The 13,798-nt window shown below is 38.9% G+C and overlaps 1 protein-coding gene across 1 annotated transcript; it reads right to left on the minus strand.

Annotated features, from left to right (window-relative positions):
* Positions 1 to 1,002: 1,002 nt before the first annotated feature.
* LOC143882078 (putative glutathione S-transferase) lies at positions 1,003 to 2,942 on the minus strand. The gene is made up of 2 exons (XM_077385481.1): positions 2,588 to 2,942; positions 1,003 to 1,466 (listed from the first exon to the last, which is right to left on the minus strand). The coding sequence occupies exons 1-2, from the start codon at positions 2,894 to 2,896 to the stop codon at positions 1,104 to 1,106; spliced, it is 672 nt and encodes a 223-aa protein (XP_077241596.1). The 5' UTR covers positions 2,897 to 2,942; the 3' UTR covers positions 1,003 to 1,103.
* Positions 2,943 to 13,798: the final 10,856 nt, after the last annotated feature.

Below are 13,798 nucleotides of genomic sequence, written 5' to 3' on the forward strand. Positions count from 1 at the left end.
TGAGATAAGTTGTACATTCCACATTTGATGATACAATTTAACTCAAACTTTGTTATCCTGTTTGGGAAGGGTTGGACATTCCACACTTGATGTTTCAACTTGACTCAAATATGGATAAGATGATTTAACATTTTATGGAAACATGAAATTGTTGTTTGCAAAAGAAACCAATTTTTGGTCTTGTTCTTTATTGAAACTTGAACATTATATTGAATGGTTCTTTGCAAAACAAGCTATTTTTGGTCTTGTTCTTTATTGAAACTTGACAATGATGCTTATGAGAGTGATACTGATACTTTTTCAGCCATTCATGTGTGTAATTTATGTTTTACACAAATGGTTGGATTCATTCTCATGAAATTCATATTGTGGTAATTTACAGGGATTGGCGAAAAAGGAGGAGCGCATCTTGATTTTGACTTTGATGAAGATGACTTACTTGATGAGTAAATCTTCTAAAGTTGTAAAGACTGAGTGCCTTCCTTCCGTATGTGTATAGAGTTCACTTATATGTGAAACTTTATTTTTGGATCTTGATGAGAATCATACCCCATGAATAAATTTTTCTGAGATCAGTGAGGTTCCTGTATATATGAAACTTCATTTTGGTTGAGTTTATTGTATATAAAACTCTTGTTTGTTCATAAAAGTATTTGTGTTTTTCAGTTGGATTACAGATCTTTTATGATAATGTGATGTGGATAGTTCAATATATTTTTTGAACCCATCACACTTTCTATCTATGGATCGTGCTATATGTAGAACATAAGGAGGAGATTGTTGGATATATGTTCAAATATAAGCCCATAGATAATGGACCTAAGTGTAGTGGGCCTTATGGGCTTAAGCCCATTAACTTAACCGACTCATTTACCGACTCAAACCCTTCAATATTTACCAACGTAAATAGGGGCTGGGAGCAGCGATCTTGGCATTCCACTTTGATGCCCTGTACGAAATGCTTCAAGCATTCTACTCTCTTTTTCTCTCCACAGACTCAACAATTTCAACACTCATTTATTTGATTAGGACATACTTCTAGTGACCATAAAACAGAAACAAGCATATACTGCAATGATAATGTAGGGACAACAAGGAACTGCTCATTCGTTCTCTGCTGCGGCAAGCTGGCTTTTGCGGCGTGCACTGTATTTAGCAACTAGTTGTTCTCGAGGTGGTAACTTCTCTTTAATGGCATCTACCTTAATAAAATTCTCACTCCATGCATAGAGAGATGGAAACCTCTCTGCACTGAGTAAGTTCACACCCGAACATTCGCCAAAGACAGGGAGCGAATGAGCAATACTACTAGCAACCAAATCCAAATATCCAATGCTCTCTCCTCCAAAGAATTTCTTCCCTTTGATCTCTTCATCCAGAAATTTCAGTGTCTCCAATGCCGACTCCACAGCCTTTTCTTGTTCTTCTCCTTGTGAAATGAGAATGGGCCGTACACTAGATACACACTACATCAAGAAAGATAATTCAAAGAAAAATGATTAAATATTTTAACTTGGGATCAATGGCTTTATCAATAGTTAGAAAATGTTGACTCCAGAATAATTGTTCTGCAAGGCAAATACTAAAAGATTCAAGAAAAGTTCCAGAAATAAAGGCCAAAATTCAGAAAAAACGAAGTGTTAAAGTGTTTTTCAGCACTGTTTGGATTTCAGGATTATTTGGAAAAGTTTGGAAAAGTTTGGAAAAGAAAATTTGTATCATAATTGCTTGCTTTTCCAATAAATCGCTATATATTTTTTTGGAAATTTTGTTACAACCCACTCGGATATGGGTTCCAATTTCTCTGTTGGCACACAAAAAAATGCACAAAAAGTTTCACTCTAGGCCGATTTTTGGCAACCATGAATTGTTTTTCCAATGGTATATTAGTTTATCTAGGAGAGGGCAAAGGAGGGTAGGAGATGAAGAGACTTGATATCTCATTATTAATGAGGAGAGGGTAAGAAGTGGCTAAAAAGCAAAGAGCTGGGGTTGAGCCTCTAGCTCAATGGTAAGGCTTTACTCTTTGACCTTGAGGTCGGTGGTTCAATCCCAACTTACCAACAAAAAAGAGAGCAGAGAGCTGTCAAAAGGTTATACAGTTCCCAAAAAGCTCTCACAACCCAATTAAAAAAGAAAAGACAAGCTTGGTCTGTGCAATTATTAAAACAGGATTGTGCTGATATCATTTCCCAAAATAAATTGTAGGGATATGCTAGCGTCCATTGCAGAAGGCATGTCGCAGATTGTCTGCTGCATGTGACAGCAGCCACAGAGGGTCACTTTTCAGCAGATTTTGTCTTCATTCACAAGGTGGCTGCGTCAGATGCAACAGACCATCCGCGAAATGCCTTCTGCGATGGACGCTAGCAAATCCCTTTTGAGGGATTATAGTATTTCTTTTCCTTGTTTTTTCAGCCTTTTCTCACCCTCTACTCACTCATATACCCTATCCATTCTCTCCCTCTCCCATTCTCCCTAGCCTTCTCTAACCACTTGATAAACTAATATTCCATGGAAAAATCTTTTAATAGAGCCAAACATGGACTAAAAAACCCAGAAACCAGAAAAGGTAGAAAACAATTACCTTCTCATCTATAAATTTCGCCCAGAAGCGCGCCTTAGCCTTCTCATAAGGATCTTCAGGCAGTAAAGGATTTACTTTCCATGTTTCCTCAATGTATTCAAGTATGACCAGTGACTCAGCAATCGGTTTTCCATTGTGCAAAAGCACCGGGATCTTTTTGTGCACAGGATTGTACTTCAAAAGCAATGGACTCTTGTTGGTGAGATCTTCTTCAATGTATTCGTATTCAATCCCCTTAAACTTCAAAGCCCACTCAACTCTAATGGAGAAAAGGCTTGTAGAAGTTCCAAATAACTTCAATTCCCCCATTGTAATGAAATTTTTAAGATGCTATAAGCCCCATGCCTTGCTACTACAATTTATAGTGAGGCTTTTGTGTAGTAAAGAGTGTTTTACAAAGGGAATGTGATATATCGCTCCCTTTTCTTCCATGGTCCACCCCCAACTAGTATATTTATGAATGCACTTTTTACACTAAAAGGGGGTGAACATATAATTTCCCATCTTAAATTAGAGGGCAATGTTACACGGTTACACCAAGTGAGGTCCACTCTATTCATTTTTTTCTTCTGATGTCACTGCATACGCAGACCACACAATAAGCCCAAATTTGAATGGTCAAGGTTACAAAAACTAATGTTTTTGTAAAGAGACATTGTTTGTGTTCGGCTGATTCTTTGTAAATAATAGTAAAAAGATCTTTAGGAATAATATAGTAAATGGGTTTCAAAGATGCTTTAATCTCCTATTCGCAAATAAGATTAAACTAAGATGGGTCTTATTTGCAAATAAGGCGGCATCCAAAGAGTCCTAATGACTCATAAATAACCTACAACAAAATGTTACATACAACGAGAAGTTTCATATTCCCTTTCTTTTCTTTTTTTAACCCGAAATTTTTCTAGGGACCTGGGCAAGAACCTGAACTTTTATTGAAAAGGTAAAAGCCTTACCTCAAAACCCATAGCTACATTGGAATTACTTATATCGAATATTTGGAATACCCAAGACATCACATCTTAAAGCACTCCTAGCTTTGAGAGGAAGATCCTCTGGTGCCTAAATGTATTATTCGATCTCATATCATAGGCATAGTTGGCCAAAAGTTAGGCAACTTGATTGGCCTCTCAATATTAATAAGACATCTTCGGCTTCAACTCAAGGATGAGAATGTGAATTTGATGGACCAAGGGGGGTCTTTATTGTCTTTCAGCACATCAATCAACACTTTGCTATCAGCTTCAACCCATATGTTTGCCACACTAAGTGCTTAACAGTACCTAAGACCATCAATCATGTTTTTAGCTTCTGCCCACAAGTTAGTAGTTATAGTAGTAAGAAAAAGCAAAAATCATCTCCTCCATGTGATCTCTCATAACTCCACCACCTATTGTGCTAGAGTTGCCCTTGGATGCCCAATCCGTATTTAGCTTGAACTCATCTCTTTTAGGTTTTATCCATTTCACTTTAAGCATACTTATCAATGGAACCTCTATAAAGAAAAGCAAAATGCCCCCACACAATAGCTGCCACTTCACTATCAACAAACACATGATCCATAGTCTCTTCTCCGCACGTTCAACAACAGTTACACATGGATGAAATGGGGATATGGATGTCTTTCAGTCTTTACTATCAACTAGAATATCGTTAATAAATTTTTAACATTCAAATGGAGCTTTGACTCGGAGCTTCATACTTAACTCATGAAAATTATGGGCGTATTTAATAATGAGGTCATTACCAAACCACTTATAAGTCCAGAAAGCAATCTTAACTTTCCCATTTTGGGTTCTTTTCATCAATAAATGTAACCTCTTTCAAAATAAAAAATAAAAAATAAAATAAAATGCTTGTTTAAACTATTGTGCACAATCTCTCTCTCTCTCTCTCTCTCTCTCTCATGCATGACTGCATTCACTTGTTGCTTCAGTTCAGTGACTTATGTTTCATTCGGACTGAGTCACACAATGACATTTTATTAGCGTACTGAAACTAAACATTAAGAGCTTAGGTAGGGCCTAGATCTTCAGCCATTAGAATTTTATCAGAATCTGATGTAATGTCTGTTTTCTTATGACACTGGTTTCAGCTTCCGCGGATTCAAGTTACTGATCCAATAGCTAGATATTATGGGCTCAAGCGGGGAAATGTTGTGAAGATCACTCGACCGAGCGAGACTGCTGGCAGATACATCACGTACCGCTTTGTTGTCTGAGTTATGTTATGGGCTCCAGCTGGGCTCCTTGTTCTCCTAATTGTTAACAATAGAAAGTATTTTGTCGCTGAGTTTTAACTGTGGCTTTGGGAAAAGACAGCATACCTCTTTTCTTACTGTTTTTCTTCTCAGTTTGGATGTTTGGCATAATTCCTTATAACTTGAGCTATCTTTAGAATCAGTCAGACCCCCTTGCATGCCAATATATACTTACAGAGTGTTTTTGTTGATTGAATAGTTCAAAACATGGTTTGAAAAACCTTACTTCATTATCGTATTTGCTTTTATTAGTGCTCTGTTATTCAGATTGTCATGTGTACAATATCAGTTGAATCTATATTTGAAGGAAGATACTGGTGCCACATGCCGAGGCAAAAAGATGGATTTTCATCTGCCCATCATTGTATTTTTGGCGTGGTTACCATCATCTGCACCAGTGACCATTGACCCATTACTTGGATGTGAACACTTACTGTGTGTTTTCTAAACTATCCATTTTACACCCTACAATATGAATGGTTAGGATCACCCAATGGGAAGAGGTTTGGAGCATGACCTGCGGCTACGGTGAAGACCAGTAAATGATAGGTTTAGATGGTTGAACAATTCCATGTCTACTTCTGCGTTGGAGAACCTTGGAGAACTGACAGTGTGGAAACCAGGGTAGCAGATTTGGATATTATTTTAGTATTAACAGATCCGGAATGGTCTCATCCTCTCTATTTGCGTCCTTAATTGTCTAATAGCTTTTGGATAGATGCCCAAATTTTTCAAGAAAAATTATGAGCGGAAAAATGTAAAAAGTAGAGGCCACCATGGTTTTAAATTCAGACCGAAATCCAAAATCCACCCACATCGGATGACTCTAACCCTCCAATTTGTGGCCACTACATCGGATGACTCTAACACTCCAAGAAGATCCATCTTACTCTCCAAATATTCCCACCCTACATAGTCAGTGAACTGTTTTGTGCTGTTGTTGTTTCAAATGCTACTGCTCTGCATCTTCTCATTTCTGTCAAATGTATGTTAATGACCCCCATTTTACGTCGAAGAAAACAGAGACGAAAATGCAAACAAAAGGGGCAGCACTACTATATTTTTAGCCAAAAACTAAGAAATGAAGGTGTAAATATCATTTCCCTATAACAAAAGAACTATTCCAAAACGAATTTATTTGATCTGGGAATTCTCATTAGTCCGTTCCAGAGAATACAAAACTAAAGAAACAAACTGTAATAAACAATGCAGCAACAACAAGGAAGTCTTCATTTCTTGGTGGCCATTGCAAGATAATCTTCATAGTATTCGTATTCAATCCCCTTAAACTTCAAAGCCCATTCAACTCTACGAGAGAAAGGACTAACAGAAACTCCAATCAATTTCAATTCTCCCATTGTGATGAAATTTTCAGATGGTAGAAGTTCCTTCTCTGCTCCTACAATTTATAGGCAGAAATGGTGATTTCTCTTCCTCTGACAGATTAGTATTCAAAGAAAAGCACAAATTTGAATGGTCAAGGTTACAAAAACTAATGTTTTTTGCTTGCAAAGAGACGACCCACATGGTCCTGATTCTGTGTTTGGCTGATTATTTGTAAATAATTGTAAAAAGATCTTTAGGAATAATATAGTAAATGGGTTTCAAAGAGTCCTAATGACTAAGATTGGTCTTATTTGCGAATAAGGCGGCATCCAAAGAGTCCTAATGACTCATAAATCAACAACTTAAATAGTGTTCTTTAATCATTCTCGGCACCACCTTTGCCTTCTTTTTTTCGCGAGGAATAAAAATGAAGAACAGTATTTGCCAAATAATGGCTAAAACTGCTGAATTCTTGAAGCGAAGCAGAGTCGCTCCAAAGTTATGTTCCAGCAATTTTGCCCGTTCACTCTAAAACAAAATGTTACATACAACAAGAAGTTTCATATTCCCTTTCTTTTCTTTTTTTAACCCGAAATTTTTCTAGGGACCTGGGCAAGAACCTGAACTTTTATTGAAAAGGTAAAAGCCTTACCTCAAAACCCATAGCTACATTGGAATTACTTATATCAAATATTTGGAATACCCAAGACATCACATCTTAAAGCACTCCTAGCTTTGAGAGGAAGATCCTCTGGTGCCTAAATGTATTATTCGATCTCATATCATAGGCATAGTTGGCCAAAAGTTAGGCAACTTGATTGGCCTCTCTATATTAATAAGACATCTTCGGCTTCAACTCAAGGATGAGAATGTGAATTTGATGGACCAAGGGGGGTCTTTATTGTCTTTCAGCACATCAATCAACACTTTGCTATCAGCTTCAACCCATATGTTTGCCACACTAAGTTCTTAACAGTACCTAAGACCATCAATCATGTTTTTAGCTTCTGCCCACAAGTTAGTAGTTATAGTAGTAAGAAAAAGCAAAAATCATCTCCTCCATGTGATCTCTCATAACTCCACCACCTATTGTGCTAGAGTTGCCCTTGGACGCCCAATCCGTATTTAGCTTGAACTCATCTCTTTTAGGTTTTATCCATTTCACTTTAAGCATACTTATCAATGGAACCTCTATAAAGAAAAGCAAAATGCCCCCACACAATAGCTGCCACTTCACTATCAACAAACACATGATCCATAGTCTCTTCTCCGCGCGTTCAACGACAGTCACACATGGATGAAATGGGGATATGGATGTCTTTCAGTCTATACTATCAACTAGAATATCGTTCATAAATTTTTAACATTCAAATGGAAGGTCTTTCCAATTGTAATGCGGCCATCTTTTATTCTGGCACCTTTTCTCTTACAATATTCTGGGTCGATTTGGAAGAGAAAACCCCATAGTTGTTGGGGGTACAAAAAAGCTCACCATCTTTATCTGAGATTCTAACCTTCAATACTCAAATGGTACTGCTAATATTAGGTGGAATATCATTCTCCACCTCTCCAAGGTTTCATTCATCATTTTTCTTTAATCACCACTTTGACTCGGAGCTTCATACTTAACTCATGAAAATTATGGGCGTAGTTAATAATGAGGTCATTACCAAACCACTTATAAGTTCAGAAAGCAATCTTAACTTTCCCAATGATCCATCTGCTACTTTTCATCCTTTCATCTTTAAGTCTCACCATATCTTTTCACTGTTTAGAATCACTAACTTTGGATTCAGTTGAAAAGAAACATTCATTCATCAAATATCTAGATTTCATAAAATCACTCCATAGGTTCGATTTCTCATGCAACTTGTGGATGCTCTCAATTCTAAAAGCACTACAAAAATAACGTAGGGACTTAGTTCCAAGGCCTCCTTAATCCTTGGTTTTACCAAGCCACCAGTGGTGCTTTCTACCTTGATCAGTGGCACCCAACCAAAAATTCACAAATTTGCACTCAATTGTTTTGAGGATAGTACATATCGGAATAGAGGACATGAGATGGTTAAGTAAGGCGAGCTTACCTCCCAAAAACAGCTTTCCTTTCCATCCTTCAACCCTCATATGCACCTTTTATATATGTTCCCTTTCACGAGTCCCAACTCTAGTGACTCGTGATATATTCACCCCCTTTTAGTCCTTGGGCCACACCCCTTCTAAAAAAGGGATCTTAGTTGCCAGAACCCTAGGAGAGTCATGGCTCCGAAATAAAAAAAAATCATAGCGTTTAAAAACTTTGAAAGATTAAAAGGGAATTCATTGCACTGGGTGGCCCCCAATTTAAATAGTGTTCTTTAATCATTCTCGGCAGCACCTTTTTTTTTTTTTTAACACTTGGCTGCATTGGTCATTGGGGGCGGGGGGAGGGCGGGCAGACTAATTTACACTTGGCTGCATTGGTCATTGGGCGGCCGTGGCCACTAAACTAGCTAAGCATGCATGTATATCAATGCAATATAAAAGGGGTTTTGTAAGTCATTGGGGCCCATGGCCCCCCTTAATGTTATTAGATGGCTAGATAGGAGGTCTTCTCACCTATGGAGATTTTCTCAATTTATGGATGAGATCTTCATGAGATCTTCAACCGTGGTGAGAGTCACTCACTTTATTACCATCACGTCAGGAGAACTGCGAACGGAGAGGGGGATTGGCTAGCCTAAGCTAGAGTTTTGAGAATGGCACTAGAGATTTTCGACCCCTCACCCCCCCCCCCCCCCCCCCCCCCCCCCCCAATATCCATTGTTATTGTAGAGTTTTTCTCTCTTCTTTGTATTCTTTGATCCCATGACCGACTTCGTCATGCTCTTTTCTTTCTAATAGAATTTTATCATTTCAAGAAAAAAACAAAAACAAAAGATAATGTACCCTCACGATGGACAACTAAATTGAGGCTGTTCAACACGGCCATAGAAATCCTTGAATGAGTTGTTTTGGGGTTTGGCTATCTAGTTGGCCTATATATATATATATATATATATATATATATATATATATATAGGCTGCTCAACAATGTGGGCCCACCTTTGTTTTTGCACTCGAACGCAGATAAGCTTATCTGATAGGCTGTTCAACAATGTGGGCCCACCTTTATTTTTGCACTCGAGCGCAGAAACAGTACTCTCTCTCTCTCTCTCTCTGTGTGTGTGTGTGTGTGTGTGTGTGTGTGTGTGTGTACATATAGAGGAAATTGTTTGTGAGTAGCTGCTCAGATAAGCTTATCTGAGCAGGGCTCACAAACATAGGGAGGGCCACATTATTTGGATGATCCAAAGCATTCATTTGATAGGCGCTCATATACATAGGGTCTCAAAAAAATCAACTCCATGGGATCATCACAACCCCACAATTTGTGGAGTTAAAATGGACGTGTATAAACGTTCAGCAATTTGTCTATATTTTGCCTCCATAGTTTGAAGGGCTAGGATGATCCCATGGAGCTGATTTTTTGGGCACACCCATCTATACAAGGGCCTATCAAATGAATGCTTTGGATCATCCAAATAATGTGCCCCCCCCCCCCCCCCACATCCCCCCCAATGTTTGTGAGCTCTGCTCAGATAAGCTTATCTGAGCAGCTGCTCACAAACCATTTCCTCACACAAACACACACACACACACACACACACACACACACACACATATATATATATATATAAGGAAAGTGTCTCTAGTCTGCCGACTAGAGATCATTCTCTAGTCTGCCGACCAAAAACACATGGGTCCCACCTTATTTGGGTGATGAAAATCATTCATTTGATGGGCCTTGACATAGAGAGGGTGTCCACAAAAAATCAGTCCATAGAATCATTCCAAACCTATGATTTGTGGAGCTAAAAATGGACGGCTATAAACCGATAAAAATTTGTCTATTTTTTAGCTCCACAAATCGAAGGGTTAAGCTGATCCTATGAAGCTGATTTTTTGTGGACACTGTAACTATGATGGGGCCTATCAAATGAATGCTTTAGATCACCACAAAAATTGTGGAACCCATGTGTTTTGGGTTAGCGGACTAGAGAATGATCTCTAGTCGGCATACTAGAGACTAGGGCTGCAACAGGGTCGGGTTTTTCAAAACCCTAGCCTAACCCTGGATCCCACTATCTCGGCCCTGACCCGCCATGACCCTGAGTCAGGGCCGAAAAACCTCAACCCATTGCCAGCCCTACAGGGCTCAGTGTTGGCCCTGGCCCGCCCTGATTGGCCCTGATTGGGCAGGGCCAAGCCGAGCCGGCCCTAATTGACCCTAGTGCAAATACCTGTTAAGAGTGCCAAAAATAAAGCAACCACTTACATATAGAACAAAATGATCAATAAACAGAGAAAGGAAACAAAATAAGACAATATGAATTCAACAACATGACGGGCAGAGACAATTAATAATAATAATCTAAAGAAACATCAATCCAAGATAATAGAAAACATTAGCAAAAGAAACATGCACAGATGGTTCAATTCTATAATAGAAAACTTATGGTCGGGCCGGATCAGGGTACCCGAGGCATTAACCCATAACCCAACCCGACCTGAGTCAGGGTTTAAAAAAATGAACCCTGACCCGCCCTCAGGGTTGGAAAATCCAGCCCTGACCCTGTTCGGGCTCAGGGCGGGTCAGGGCTGACAGGGCCAAACTTGCACCCCTACTAGAGACACTTTCATATATTTGAAACCGAAATCGGGTATACCCGAAACGTCACCAAATTACGACCGAACTTTCGAAATTTCGGTAGAAATTTTATTTTCGTCCTAAATTTAAGGAATTTTACCCTGAAATCTTGATTTTCTTCATTGTTTAATATTTTCCCGAAAGGAATTTTACCCTAAAATCTTGATTTTCTTCGTTGTTTAATATTTTTCCGAAATTATGTATGAGATAAAAAATTAGTTTAATAGATTTCGTCGGATTTCTTAGTTTAATAGATTTCGTTAGATTTTGATTAAAATTTCTGCCGAAATTTCGGTTTTGGACCTTTTGGTGAGGACCAAAACGCATTCAGAAACCAAAATTTGAAACCATGCTCCTCACTCACGAGTGACGGCCCTCAAATCTCTCTGAGTGACGGCCCTCAAATCTCTCTAACCAACCCTCTCTACGCTCCTCTAGTCCTCTTAAATTTTGTAAGTGGATATTCCATGGATTTTTTCTCATGGCTGCAAAACATGCTCTTACAGTAAAAACTAGTCATTAATGCATTGTCGGGTACGAGCATATTGATTATTGGCGGCTATCTCTGTATTTAAAAATAATAATAAAAGTAATTGAATGTTCTTTCTCGTATGTTGTCATTTTCATCAAAAGGGGTGGAAATATCATTTTATTGTTCCAAATAATTGCTTCCAGTTGCTTATTCAGTGATGTCAGGACTCACAAGTCATCACCAAACTGCTGTTAAACATGGAGACATCATATGGTACCCCAGCGCGAAGTAGTACTGCCCGTGGTATTTGATTCAACGGTAGTGTATTAAAAAGTAGGGGTGCAACTCGATCGGGTGGGGTTCAACTCGAAAAAAAATACGGATCGAGATGAGTTTGCGTAGGGTTCGGGTTGAGAGCTTGCGCCACCCGACCCGAGTGAAACTTGATATTTTTTATCATCTTTTTTAGTAAGCTTAAAAACTCAGGTTGGGTCCGGTCGGGTCGGGTCCGGTCGGGTTGGAAAAAAGGGTTCCTCGGGTCAGATCAACCAGTAAATGGTTCCTCAAGTCGGGTTTGGGTTGGTCTCAACCCGACCTGAGTTGCACCCCTATTAAAAAGTGGGCTGCTATTGGATTGTTAAATATGATCGATTTGATGAAATATTTATATGGTCAACGCTAGGGAAGCCAGTATCTTTCATAAAGTAACATTGGGCCCCATTGTACAAGATGATCTATGCCGTTGATTTGTTGGACTGCAACTTAAATAAGTTGTACCTCATAAATCATATCCATACGATAATCTGCACATCCTCTACGGATCGGAGGTTTAGGATCATCCTGGGGAGATGTTCTACGTGGCAAAACATATTAGTTGTAGCCCAACAAATGAAGGGGATCATCTCTACAGTGGGACCCACTGTACTTTGGACTTCACATGCAATCACCATCTAAAAATTCCTATTTCACATCTTTCCTTGAATTGTAGTAGAACTTTTAAGAATGACGTCAAGACTACTTGCTATTCTTTCTCAAGAATCAAATATCTAGTCATCTCTTAGGCTAAAGCTCTACACCATTTTGACCTGGCTCTAAAACTCCTAAAATCAAATAAAGTTCCCGAAATCCGGATCCCAAAAACTGAATTCAGAATCTTCAAAAATGGGTCTTCAAATTCCCGAAACCAACTTCTAGATGCCTGATACAAAATTCTCAAACTCCTAAATCAATTTCTAAATTCGCAAAACCGAGCCTTAATCCCAAAAATCCTATAACCGAACTCCAATTGCGAAGAGAACTAATTCAAGGCGAAATCCTCCCATCAGTAAAGCCTTTTTGAAAATCTTGGATAGCTCAGATGATCCTCGGACCCCATTTGTACCATTCATTTGAAAGTCTTAAGGTTCCCTTGCATTTTCCCAGAAATTTGAAAAATTACAATATTACCCCTCATGATTTCAGAAAATGATATCGGTACAACCTTAATTTGATGTTTTCACTAACATGCCTTGCCGGCTAGGGCGTAAAAGGGCTACCAAAAGGTTACTACCATTTTCAAAAATATCCCTACAAAATTACATGGGAAACGGGTGAAAATGGAGGAAAAGACAAGCTGAGTTTGTGCAATTATCAAAACCTAGTAGTGATGATGTTAGCTGTGCGAGTATTAAAACATGGTTGTGCCGATATCATACCCAATGGATAGACAGAGCTCGTGAGAAGGGAATTCGACTAGACCACAGCTGAGGATGGAAGCGAAACCACAGTGGATGTAACCAGAGGAGGAGAGGGACACAGGATTGAAGGCTTTGTAGGAGGCATAATAGGAGAAACAGTATTGGATTGAGTGGGAGAAAGTGGACGGACTACAGGAAGACCACATAGGAGCACTGAAGATTTGTAGATAGGAGCAGCAAGTGTTAATAAAAAATGACTTGTCTAGAGATTAAAAAAAAGACAGTGCTAGTCAGTGGATCAAAAATTTGTATCCCTTATGGTTGGGACTATAAGTATAACCAATAAAGATACATTTCCGGGTTTCATAGTCAAGCTTGTGTTTGATGCAGAAAACCAAGCTTGGGGTAACAAGAGCAACCGAAAGTGCAAAGATAGAGTAATTCAGTGGAATTCCAAAGAACACCTCAAAGGGAGACATGTTAGGAAATTATCCTAAAGGTGGATGTGGCATGTGCAAGATGAACGGCCTAGATCATTTTGTTAGTTAGTTTTGTGAAAAGGCATTAAGTGAAAAGCCACAAAAGAAGGGGTGTAAATGTAAGAGACTTTTGGGGAGGGAACCAGCGTGATGAGGAGTTGTGTTTCTTCCCATAAATGTCTATTTATTCTCTCATCCGGTCCCTACTTGCACACAACAATTTCTACATCCTTCTCTTTGTAATCCAAGGAAAAAAGAGAGAGGAAGTCGGTCCC

Source organism: Tasmannia lanceolata, unplaced genomic scaffold (genome assembly GCF_043159265.1).
Source record: "Tasmannia lanceolata isolate RefF3 unplaced genomic scaffold, GAP_Taslan_0.1 ptg000007l, whole genome shotgun sequence".
In the NCBI taxonomy this organism is placed as follows: domain Eukaryota; kingdom Viridiplantae; phylum Streptophyta; class Magnoliopsida; order Canellales; family Winteraceae; genus Tasmannia; species Tasmannia lanceolata.